We start from the raw sequence: 13386 nt of genomic DNA on the forward strand, positions 1-13386 counted from the left end.
CTATTTTACTTGTACATATCTATTCTATTTATTTTATTTTGTTAGTATGTTTGGCTTTGTTCTCCGTCTCCCCCTTTTAGACTGTGAGCCCACTGTTGGGTAGGGACTGTCTCTAGATGTTGCCAACTTGGACTTCCCAAGCGCTTAGTCCAGTGCTCTGCACACAGTAAGCGCTCAATAAATACGATTGGTTGATTGATTGATATTTATTACTCTATTTTACTTGTACATATCTATTCTATTTATTTTATTTTGTTAGTATGTTTGGCTTTGTTCTCCGTCTCCCCCTTTTAGACTGTGAGCCCGCCGTTGGGTAGGGACCGTCTCTCTATGTTGCCAACTTGGACTTCCCAAGCGCTTAGTCCAGTGCTCTGCACACAGTAAGCGCTCAATAAATACGATTGATTGATTGATATTTATTACTTTATTTACTTTACTTGTACATATCTGTTCTATTTATTTTATTTTGTTAGTATGTTTGGTTTTGTTCTCCGTCTCCCACTTTTAGACTGTGAGCCCACTGTTGGGTAGGGACCGTCTCTATATGTTGCCAACTTGTACTACCCAAGCGCTTAGTCCAGTGCTCTGCACACAGTAAGCGCTCAATAAATACGATTGATGATGATGATGATGATGACCATCTCTATATGTTGCCAACTTGGACTTCCCAAGCTCTTAGTCCAGTGCTCTGCACACAGTAAGCGCTCAATAAATACGATTGATTGATTGATTGATTATTTTGCCCAGCTCGGGATCCCAGGGGGCTGGAGGGGTCCGGCCAGCGCAGGGAGCCAGGTCGAACGATCTGGGGAGTGTGTGATTAGAAAATAATCGCTGTCCTTTTCTTAGGCATTACCGCCGGCACCTGTTCAGAATCACACCAACAAGCATCAGGTATTCAATGCATCGCTCCAGGACCATATTTACCCCAGCTGTTTTGGAAGTTCGCCAGACTGGAACAGCTCCAAGTTTATAAGTCTGTGGGGATCAGAAATGATGAATGACAAGAACTGGAATCCTGGTACTTTTCTGCCAGACACCCTTTCTGGTAAGGAGGTGGATTTCCCCTTGACATTTGTCTGTTGCTTTCTTTTTTTTTTGTTTTTTTTGTTTTTTCCCCTCCTCCTAGTAATCTGAATTTAGCTGCTGGCCGCCTTAGATGACAGAGGCTGGGGTTGGAGTCCCCTAAATGGTGGTATTTGTACCAGCTTTTAGACTGTGAGCCCACTCTTTTAGACTGTGAGCCCACTGGTGGGTAGGGACTGTCTCTATAGGTTGCCAACTTGTACTTCCCAAGCGCTTAGTACAGTGCTCTGCTCACAGTAAGCGCTCAATAAATACGATTGATGATGATTTGTACTGTTGTCCGTGGCGCACAGCGGGGAGTATGCTGTCGTGTTTATTTCACCCAAAACAGGATTTGTGGGGGGGATATTTTTCACTTCCTTGCGCGTGGGGGTCTATTTCCCCCATCCTCCATCTTCGTAAGTCACTGAATAATAATAATAATATTTGTTAAGCGCTTACTATGTGCAAAGCACTGTTCTAAGCGCTGGGGAGGTTACAAGGTGATCAGTTTGTCCCACGGGGGGCTCACAGTCTTCATCCCCCTTTTCCAGATGAGGTCACTGAGGGCCAGAGAAGTGAAGCGACTTGCCCAAAGTCACACAGCTGACAGTTGGCGGAGCCGGGATTTGAACCCAGGACCTCTGACTCCAAAGCCCGGGCTCTTTCCGCTGAGCCACGCTGCTTCTCTAGACTGAAGACTTTAGTGGCGGGGTGGGGGGTGTCATTTGTGGGGGACTGACAGAGCAGAGCCCCCTTTAATGTGTTGTGGGGCACGGACCCAAAAACAAGTGATTTTGAAAGTGCTCACTTCTCCAGGGTCCTTAGATAGAGCTACGGCCGTCCATTTCTTCCAACTGGGGGAGTCCAGTACATTAATTCATTCATCCTGTTGTGTTTACTGAGTGCTTATTGTGTGCAGAGCACTGTACTAAGCGCTTGGGAAGTACAAGTTGGCGACATACAGAGACGGTCCCTACCCAACAACAGGCTCACAGTGTAGAAGGGGGAGATGGACAACAAAACAAAACATGTGGACAGGTGTCAAGTCGTTAGAACAAATAGAATTAAAGCTAAACGCACATTATTAACGTTTAGCTTTTACCACATCATTAACAAAATAAATAGAATAGTAATTATTCTATATATATATTCTCTCTCTATATGTATATATACATACAAGTAAAAGAAATAGAGTAATAAATCTGTACAAACATATACAGGTGCTGTGGGGAGGGGAAGGAGGTAGGGCCGGGGGGGATGGAGAGGAAGAGAGGAAAAAGGGGGCTCAGTCTGGGAAGGCCTCTTGGAGGAGGTGAGCTCTCAGTCCATAATAATAATAATAATAATAATAATAATAATAATAATAATGACATTTATTAAGCACTTACTATATGCAGAGCACTGTTCTAAGCGCTGGGGAAGTTACAAGGTGATCAGGTTGCTGCACGGGGGGGCTCACAGTCTTTATCCCCATTTTACAGGTGAGGGAACTGAGGCCCAGAGAAGTGAAGTGACTTGCCCAAGGTCACACAGCTGACAATTGGCGGAGCTAGGATTTGAACGCATGACCTCTGACTCCAAAGCCCGGGCTCTTTCCACAGAGCCACGCTGCTTCCTAAACACCCTTGATTGATTATATATTTCTGGTTCTCTCTCCTGATCAATCAGTGGTATTTATTGAGCACCTACCATGTGCAGAGCCCTGTTCTAAGCGCACGGGAGAGTACGATACAACAGAGTTAGTAGGCACGTTCCCTGCCCACAAGGAGCTTCAGTCTAGACGGGGAGACAGACGGACATGAATATAAATAAATCAGGGATACATCTGTAAGTGCTGTGGGGCTTGCAGGTGGGGGAATACCGAGCACCCAAAGGTGGGGAAATCGGGGAAAAGACGGCTTAATTGGCGGAGAGGTGACCTTAATAAGGTTCTGAAGGTGGGGAAGGTGGTGGTCTGGCATATACAGAGAAGCATCGTGGCTCAGTGGAAAGAGCCTGGGCTTTGGGGTCAGAGGTCATGGGTTCGAATCCCGGCTCTGCCAATCGTCAGCTGTGTGACTTTGGGCCAGTCACTTAACTTCTCTAGGCCTCAGTGACCTCATCTGTCAAATCGGGATTAAGACTGTGAGCCCCCCATGGGACAACCTGATCACCTTGTAACCTCCCCAGCGCTTAGAACAGTGCTCTGCACATAGTAAGCGCTTAATAAATGCCATTATATATATATAATGCCATTATATATATAGAGAGAGGGAGGACAGAGGGAGTTCCAGGCCTGAGGGAAGACAAGGAAAGAACGGTGAGCCGCCTGTTCCTCGAAGTTCTGTAATCAATCAATCAATCAATCGTATTTATTGAGCACTTACTGTGTGCAGAGCACTGTACTAAGCGCTTGGGAAGTCCAAGTTGGCAACATATAGAGACGGTCCCTACCCAGCAATGGGCTCACAGTCTAGAAGGGGGAGACAGAGCACAAAACCAAACATATTAACAAAATAAAATAAATAGAATAGATATGTACAAGTAAAATAAATAAATAAATGAGTAATAAATATGTACAAACATATATACATATATACAGGCGCTGTGGGGAAGGGAAGGAGGTAAGGCGGGGCGGGGTGCAGACGGGGATGAGGGGGAGAGGAAGGAGGGGGCTCAGTCTCTATGTTGCCAACTTGGACTTCCCAAGCACTTAGTACAGTGCTCTGCACACAGTAAGCGCTCAATAAATACGATTGATTGATTGATTGATATAGAAACGGTCCCTACCCAACAGTGGGCTCACAGTCTAGAAGGGAGAGACAGAGAACAAAACCAAACATATTAACAAAATAAAATAAATAGAATAGATATGTACAAGTAAAATAAATCAATAACTAGAGTAATAAATATGTACAAACATATATACATATATACAGGTGCTGTGGGGAAGGGAAGGAGGTAAGATGGGGGGGATGGAGAGGGAGATGAGGGGGAGAGGAAGGAGGGGGCTCAGTCTCTATGTTGCCAACTTGGACTTCCCAAGCTTGGACTCGTACTTGGGAAGTCCAAGTTGGCAACATCTAGAGACGATCCCGACCCAACAGCGGGCTCACAGTCTAGAAGGGGGAGTCAGAGAACAAAACCAAATGTATTAACAAAATAAAATAAATAGAATAAATATTTACAAGTAAAATAAATAAATAGAGTAATAAATCCGTACAACATATTTACATATATCCAGGTGCTGTGGGGAAGGGAAGGAGGTAAGGCGGGGGGTTGGAGAGGAAGGAGGGGAGTTGTTCTGTAGCACCGTAGCCTGTGGGTTCCAGCCAACGCATGCTCGATCTTCATTTCGCCACCATTTTCCCTCCTCTCTGAAGGCAGCGATCTCTTGGGGCCGGCGCTGTCAGAACTAAGGCCCGAAGCCCTCCCCACCACATCCAGCCCCGAAACCACCGCCGCCGCGGCCGAGAGCAAGGAGAAGAAAAGCGCCGCCAAGAAGAAGTGTCTGTACAATTTCCAGGATGCCTTCATGGAAGCCAATAAGGTGGTCATGGCAACGTCCTCTGCCACCTCCTCCGTCTCCTGCACCGCCACGACGGTGCAGTCCAGCAGCAACCAGTTCAAAGTGTCATCGAAGAGGCCTTCCTCGATAGGTAAGGGCGGAAGGACAGCTGGCTCCTGGAAGCAGCTGTCGGAAACGGTTCAATCAATCAATCAATCGCATTGATTGAGCGCTTACTGGGTGCAGAGCACTGGACTAAGCGCTTGGGAAGTCCAAGTTGGCAACATCTAGAGACGGTCCCTGCCCAACAGCGGGCTCACAGTCTAGAAGGGGGAGACGGAGAAAAAAACCAAACGTATTAACAAATGTAGTGATAATCAATCAATCAATCGTATTTATTGAGCGCTTACTGTGTGCGGAGCACTGGACTAAGCGCTTGGGAAGTCCAAGTTGGCAACATATAGAGACAGTCCCTGCCCAACAGCGGGCTCACAGTCTAGAAGGGGGAGACAGAGAACAAAACCAAACATATTAAGAAATGTAGTGATAGTCAGTCAATCAATCGTATTTATTGAGCACTTACTGTGTGCAGAGCACTGGACTAAGCACTTGGGAAGTCCAAGTTGGCAACATATAGAGACGGTCCCTGCCCAACAGCGGGCTCACAGTCTAGAAGGGGGAGACAGACAACAAAACCAAACATATTAAGAAATGTAGTGATAATCAATCAATCGTATTTATTGAGCGCTTACTGTGTGCAGAGCACTCTACTAAGCGCTTGGGAAGTCCAAGTTGGCAACATCTAGAGACAGTCCCTGCCCAATAGCGGGCTCACAGTCTAGAAGGGGGAGACAGAGAACAAAACCAAACATAGTAACAAATGTAGTGATAATCAATCAATCAATCAATCGTATTGATTGAGCGCTTACTGTGTGCGGAGCACCGTACTAAGCGCTTGGGAAGTACAAGTTGGCAACATGTAGAGACAGTCCCTACCCAACAGTGGGCTAATAGTAAGAGGACATCGTCATCCTCCTAATAATAACGATGGTATTTTCATCATTGTTTTCATTTTCAAGTACTCATCAATGGTACTTATTGAGCCCATACTGTGTGAGCGCTTTGGAGAGCTGGTATTTGTTAAGTGCTTACTATGTGCAAAGCATTCATTCAATCGTATTTATTGAGCGCTAACTGTGCAGAGCACTGGACTAAGCGCTTGGGAAGTACAAGTTGGCATTTTACTAAACGCTTGGGAGAGTACGATTCAACAGAGTTGTTAGACGCGCTCCCTGTTCTAAGTGATGGGGAGGTTACAAGGTGATCAGGTTGTCAATCAATCAATCGTATTTATTGAGCACTTACTGCGTGCAGAGCACTGTACTAAGCGCTTGGGAAGTCCAAGTTGGCAACATATAGAGACGGTCCCTACCCAACAGTGGGCTAATAGTAAGAGGACGTCGTCGTCCTCCTAATAATAACGATGGTATTTTCATCATTGTTTTCGTTTTCAAGTACTCATCGATGGTACTTATTGAGCACGTAGTGTGTGAGCGCTTGGGAGAGTTGGTATTTAAGCGCTTACTATGTGCAAAGCTTTCATTCATTCAGTCGTATTTATTGAGCGCTTACTCTGTGCAGAGCACTGGACTAAGCGCTTGGGAAGTACAAGTTGGCACTTTACTAAGCGCTTGGGAGAGTACGAGTCAACGGAGTTGTTAGACGCGCTCCCCGTTCTAAGCGCTGGGGAGGTTACAAGGTGATCAGGTTGTCAATCAATCTATCAATCGTATTTATTGAGCACTTACTGCGTGCAGAGCACTGTACTAAGCGCTTGGGAAGTCCAAGTTGGCAACATATAGAGACGGTCCCTACCCAACAGTGGGCTCACAGTCTAGAAGGGGGAGACGGAGAACAAAGCAAAACATATTAATAAAATCAAATCGAATCAATCGTATTTATTGAGCGCCTACTGTGTGCAGAGCACTGCACTAAGCGCTTGGGAAGTACAAGCTGGCAACATATAGAGACGGTCCCTACCCAACAGTGGGCTCACAGTCTAGAAGGGGGAAAATGTAAAATAAATAGAATGGAATAATAATGGCATTTGTTAAGCACTTACTATGTGCAAAGCACTGTTCTATGTGCTGGGGGGATACAAGGTGATCAGGTTGTCCCAGGTGGGGCTCACAGTCTTAATCCCCATTTGACAGATGAGGGAACTGAGGCTCAGAGAAGTTAAGTGACTTGCCCAAGGCCACACAGCAGACGTGGTGGAGCTGGGATACGAACCCATGACCTCTGACCCCAAAGCCCGTGCTCTTTTCACTGAGCCACACTGCTTCCCAACAGATGTATGCCCCGCCCTCAACAAGCTTACAGTCTAGAAGGCTGGGAGACAGATGTTAAAACACAGAAATTACACAGAAGTCCCACGGGGGGCTCACAGACTTAATCCCCATTTTACAGATGAGCTAACTGAGGCCCAGAGAAGTGAAGTGACTTGATGATGATGATGGTATTTGTTAAGCGCTTACTATGTGCAAAGCACTGTTCTAAGCGCTGGGGAGGTTACAAGGTGATCAGGTTGTCCCACGGGGGGCTCACAGTTTTAATCCCCATTTTCCAGATGAGGGAACTGAGGCCCAGAGAAGTGAAGTGACTTGCCCATATTCACACAGCTGACAGTTGGCGGAGCCGGGATTTGAACCCCTGACCCCTGACTCCATAGCCCGGGCTCTTTCCACTGAGCCACGCTGCCCTCAGCGCTTAGAATATAATAATAATAATAATAATGATGGTATTTGTTAAGCGCTTACTATGTGCAAAGCACTGTTCCAAGCGCTTGGGGGATACAAGGTGATCAGATTGTCCCGTGGGACCACATGATCACCTTGTGACCTCCCCAGTGCTTAGAACAGTGCTTTGCACATAGTAAGCACTTAACAAATGGCATTATAATTATTATTATCCCAGCTCCACCACAAGTCTGCTGTGTGACCTTGGGCAAGTCCCTTCACTTTTCTGAGCCTCAGTTCCCTCATCTGTAAAAATGGGGATTAAGACTGTGAGCCCTCCGTGGGACAACATGATCACATTGTATCCCCCCAGTGCTTAGAACAGTGCTCTGCACACAGTAAGCGCTCAATACGATTGATTATTATTATGTAAGTGCTATGGGGTGGGAAGGGGGGAATCAATCAATCAATCAATCGTATTTATTGAGCGCTTACTGTGTGCAGAGCACTGTACTAAGTGCTTGGGAAGTACAAGTTGGCAACATATAGAGACATCATCATCATCATCATCATCAATCGTATTTATTGAGCGCTTACTGTGTGCAGAGCACTGTACTAAGCGCTTGGGAAGTACAAGTTGGCAACATATAGGGACAGTCCCTACCCAACAGTGGGCTCACAGTCTAAAAGGGGGAGACAGAGAACAAAACCAAACATACTAACAAAATAAAATTAATAGAGTAGGTATGTACAAGTAAAATAAAATAAAAGAACAGAAGAAAATAGAAGAACAAAGAGAGCAAGTCAGGGTGATGAGGAAGGGAGATTTATTCATTGAATCCTATTCATTCATTCAGTTGTATTTATTGAGCACTTACTGTGTGCAGAGCACTGTACTAAGCGCTTGGGAAGTCCAAGTTGGCAACATATAGAGACAGTCCCTACCCAACAGTGGGCTCACAGTCTAGAAAAGGGGGAGACAGAGAACAAAACCAAACATACTAACAAAATAAAATAAATAGAATGGCTATGTACAAGTAAAATAAATAAATAAATAGAGTAATAAATATGTGCAAACATATATACATATGTACAGGTGCTGTGGGGAAGGGAAGGAGGTAAGATGGGGGGATCAATCAATCAATCATATTTATTGAGTGCTTACTGTGTGCAGAGCACTGTACTAAGCGCTTGGGAAGTCCAATTGGCAACATATGGAGACGGTCCCTACCCAACAGTGGGCTCACAGTCCATAGCACTTAGTAATTCTGAAAAGTGGTTCGTAATCCAATGGAGAGTCCCCTTCTAGACTGTGAGCCTGCTGTTGGGTAGGTACCGTCTCTATGTGTTGCTGACTTGTACTTCCCAAGTGCTTAGTACAGTGCTCTGCACACAGTAAGCGCTCAATAAATACGATTGATTGATTGGGCCCCTTCCTTCCTCTCCCCCTTATCCCCCTCTCCATCCCCCCATCTTACCTCCTTCCCTTCCCCACAGCACCTGTATATATGTATATATGTTTGTACATATTTATTACTCTATTTATTTATTTTACTTGTACATATCTATTCTATTTATTTTATTTTGTTAGTATGTTTTGTTTTGTTCTCTGTCTCCCCCTTCTAGACTGTGAGCCCACTGTTGGGTAGGGACCGTCTCTATATGTTGCCAACTTGTACTTCCCAAGCACTTAGTACAGTGCTCTGCACACAGTAAGCACTCAATAAATATGATTGCTTGATTGATTGATTGTACCTCCCAAGCGCTTAGCCCAGTGCTCCGCACACAGTAAGCGCTCACTAAATACGATTGATTGATTGTACTTCCCAAGCGCTTAGCCCAGTGCTCCGCACACAGTAAGCGCTCACTAAATACGATTGATTGATCGATTGTACTTCCCAAGCACTTAGCCCAGTGCTCCGCACACAGTAAGCGCTCACTAAATACGATTGCTTGATTGATTGATTGTACTTCCCAAGCACTTAGCCCAGTGCTCCGCACACAGTAAGCGCTCACTAAATACGATTGCTTGATCAATCAAGCAATCATTCGTATTTAGTGAGCGCTTACTGTGTGCAGAGCACTGGACTAAGCGCTTGGGAAGTCCAAGTTGGCCACATATAGAGACGGTCCCTATCCAACAGTGGGCTCACAATCTAGAAGGGGGGGACAGAGAACAAAACCAAACATACTAACAAAATAAAATAAATAGAATAGATAGGTGCAAGTAAAATAAATAAACAGAGTAATAAATATGTACAAACATATATGCATATATACAGGTGCTGTGGGGAAGAGAAGGAGGTAAGATGCGGGGGATGGAGAGGGGGACGAGGGGGTGAGGAAGGAAGTGTCCCACTGTTGGGTAGGGACTGTCTCAGTTTGTACTTCCCAAGCGCTTAGTCCAGTGCTCTGCACATAGTAAGCGCTCAATAAAGACGATTGATGATGACGAAGTGGCACTTCCCAAGCGCTTAGCCCAGTGCTCCGCCCACAGTAAGCGCTCACTAAATACGATGGACTGATGGATGGACTGATTGAGGGGGGGGACGAGGGGGAGATGGATTGAATGAATGCCTCTCCCTCTCCAGAAGTGGAAAGTAACTGCGCTCCGGTGTCTTTTCCGTTTAGGTGAGGTGTTTCACAGTATCAGTAAGGAGGATCATAGACATTCTGGCCCGGTGGCCCCACGCAATAGCCCCACGGGCTTAGCGTCCCTTCCTTCTCTGTCTCCCGCCACGGCCGCCTCCGCCGCCGCCTCCGCCTCCGCCGCCCCCCTCTCTCCGGCCTCCGCCCCCCACCTCCCGACCCTGGCCGCGGCCCCCTTCCCCAAAACCGCCGCCGCGGCCGCCGCCGCCGCTCCGGGCTTCGTGGATCCACATTCCGGCCTCTGCCCCACCACCGTCCCCCCTCCGACGTCCACCACAGACAGCTCAGTGAGTGCCCCGCCAAGTATCTGCAGGTGAGACGGCCTATCGGGGGGGTGTCGGCGGGCGGGGTGGGGGGACGAGCCCCCAAATCCCACCGAACGTCCGCCGGGGAGGCGGGGACATCTGACGCGGACACCCGATAGCCACCACGGACCGCTCAGGAAGACCTCCCCCTTTTAACAATAATAATAATAATGGCATTTGTTAGGCACTTACTATGTGCGGAGCACTGTCCTAAGCGCTGGGGGTGGGTACAAGGCGATCAAGTTGTCCCACATGGGGCTCACAGTCCTAATCCCCATTTTACAGATGAGGGAACTGAGGCTCAGAGAAGTGAAGTGGCTTGCCCAAGGTCACACAGCAGACGTGTGGCGGAGCCGGGACTCGAACCCATGACCTCGGACCCCAAAGCCCGGGCTCTTCTCCGCCGAGCCACGCTGCTCCTCTACAGTCACAGTCCTTTTAGACTGGGAGCCCACTGTTGGGTAGGGACTGTCTCTAGATGTTGCCAGCTTGGACTTCCCAAGCGCTTAGTACAGTGCTCCGCACACAGTAAGCGCTCAATAAGTCCGATTGATGATGATGATGATGATGAGCCTCACTGAACGTCCGCAGGGGAGACTCATTCATTCGTTCCGTCGTATTTATTAAGACTGTGAGCCCCCCATGGTGGTAATAATAATAATAATAATAATGGCATTTATTCATTCATTCATTCAATCGTATTTATGGAGCGCTCACTGTGGGCAGAGCACTGGACTAAGCGCTTGGAAAGTCCCGGTCGGCAACATCTAGAGACGGTCCCTACCCAACAACAGGCTCGTTCATTCATTAATAATAGTAATGGCATTTATTCATTCATTCAGTCGTATTTATGGAGCACTCACTGTGTGCAGAACACTACGAAGTGCTTGGAAAGTCCGAGTCGGCAACATCTAGAGACGGTCCCTACCCAACAACGGTCTCGTTCATTCATTCATTCAATCGTATTTATTGAGCGCTTACTGTGTGCAGAACACTACTAAGCGCTTGGAAAGTCCAAGTCGGCAACATCTAGAGACGGTCCCTACCCAACAACGGGCTCGTTCATTCATTCATTCATTCATTCATTCAATCATATTTATTGAGCGCTTACTGTGGGCAGAACACTGTACTAAGCGCTTGGGAAGTCCGAGTTGGCAACATCTACAGATGGTCCCTACCCAACAGTGGGCTCGTTCATTCATTCATTCATTCAATCGTATTTATAGAGTGCTTACTGTGAGCAGAACACTGTACTAAGCGCTTGGAAAGTCCGAGTCGGCAACATCTAGAGACGGTCCCTACCCAACAGCGGGCTCGTTCATTCATTCATTCAGTCAGTCGTATTTATGGAGTGCTTACTGTGTGCAGAACACTGGACTAAGCGCTTGGAAAGTCCGAGTCGGCAACATCTAGAGATGGTCCCTACCCAACAATGGGCTCGGTCATTCATTCATTCATTCAGTCGTATTTATAGAGCACTCACTGTGTGCAGAACACTGTACCAAGCGCTTGGAAAGTCCGAGTTGGCAACATCTAGAGACGGTCCCTACCCAACAACGGGCTCGTTTATTCATTCATTCATTCAATCGTATTTATGGAGCGCTTACTGTGGGCAGAACACTGGACTAAGTGCTTGGAAAGTACAAGTCGGCAACATCTAGAGACGGTCCCTACCCAACAACGGGCTCGTTCATTCATTCATTCATTCATTCAATCGTATTTATGGAGTGCTTACTGTGTGCAGAGCACTACTAAGCGCTTGGAAAGTATGAGTTGGCAACATAGAAAGATGGTCCCTACCCAACAGCGGGCTCACAGTCTAGAAGGGGGAGACGGAGAGCAAAGCAAAACATATTAACAAAATAAAATAAATAGAATAGATATGTACAAGTAAAATAAATAGAGTAATAAATACGTACAAACATATCCGTATATACAGGTGCTGTGGGGAAGCACTGTTCTAAGCGCTGTGGAAAATGAGGATTAAGATTGTGAGCACCCCGTGGTAATAATAATAATGGCATTTATTCATTCATTCCTTCAATCGTATTTATGGAGCGCTTACTGTGTGCGGAACACTGTACTAAGCGCTTGGAAAGTCCGGGTCGGCAACATCTAGAGACGGTCCCTACCCAGCAGCGGGCTCACAGTCTAGAAGGGGGAGACAGAGAACAAAGCAAAACATATTAACAAAATAAAATAAGTAGAATAGGTATGTACAAGTAAAATAAATAGAGTAATAAATATGTACAAACATATATCCATATATACAGGTGCTGTGGGGAAGCACTGTTCTAAGCGCTGTGGAAAATGAGGATTAAGATTGTGAGCACCCCGTGGTAACAATAATAATAATAATGGCATTTATTCATTCATTCCTTCAGTCGTATTTATTGAGCGCTTACTGTGTGCAGAACAGTGTACTAAGCGCTTGGAAAGTACAGGTTGGCAACATCTAGAGACGGTCCCTACCCAACAACAGGCTCACAGTGTAGAGAAGCAGCGTGGCTCAGTGGAAAGAGCCCAGGCTTTGGAGTCGGAGGTCATGGGTTCAAATCCCAACTCCGCCAATTGTCAGCTGTGTGACCGTGGGCAAGTCACTTAACTTTTCTGGGCCTCAGTTTCTTCATCTGTAAAATGGGGATTAAGACTGTGAGCCCCCCGTGGGACAACCTGATCATCTCAGTGGAAAGAGCCCGGGCTTTGGAGTCAGAGGTCATGGGTTCAAATCCCGGCTCCGCCACTTGTCAGCTGTGTGACTTCGGGCAAGTCACTTCACTTCTCTGGGCCTCACTTCCCTCATCTGTAAAATGGGGACTGAGACTGTGAGCCCCCCGTGGGACAACCTGCTCACCTTGTATTCCCCCCAGTGCTTAGAGCAGTGCTTTGCACATAGTACGCGCTTAATAAATGCCATCATTATTATTATTATTGTAACCTCCCCAGCGCTTAGAACAGTGCTTTGCGCATAGTAAGCGCTCAATAAATGCCATTATTATTATTATTAGAAGGGGGAGACAGATGACAAAACAAAACATGTGGACAGGCATCAAGTCACCAGAATAAATAAAAATAAAGCTAGATACACATCGTTAACAAAATAAATAGAATAGTAAATATGTTCAAGTGAAATAAATAG

At 46.4% G+C, this 13386-nt stretch overlaps 1 protein-coding gene across 2 annotated transcripts in view; it reads left to right on the forward strand.

Moving 5' to 3' along the window:
- The window catches only part of FAM193A (family with sequence similarity 193 member A), a 252759-nt gene that overhangs the window by 190312 nt on the left and 49061 nt on the right, over positions 1-13386 (forward strand). For both annotated transcript variants that reach the window (XM_038745554.1, XM_038745555.1), the window contains exons 15-17: positions 850-1048; positions 4431-4706; positions 9925-10255. In XM_038745554.1, the coding sequence (XP_038601482.1) occupies positions 850-1048; positions 4431-4706; positions 9925-10255 (806 nt within the window). The remainder of the gene's footprint in view (positions 1-849; positions 1049-4430; positions 4707-9924; positions 10256-13386) is intronic.

Source organism: Tachyglossus aculeatus, chromosome 4, assembly GCF_015852505.1.
Source record: "Tachyglossus aculeatus isolate mTacAcu1 chromosome 4, mTacAcu1.pri, whole genome shotgun sequence".
NCBI classification, from domain to species: Eukaryota; Metazoa; Chordata; class Mammalia; order Monotremata; family Tachyglossidae; genus Tachyglossus; species Tachyglossus aculeatus.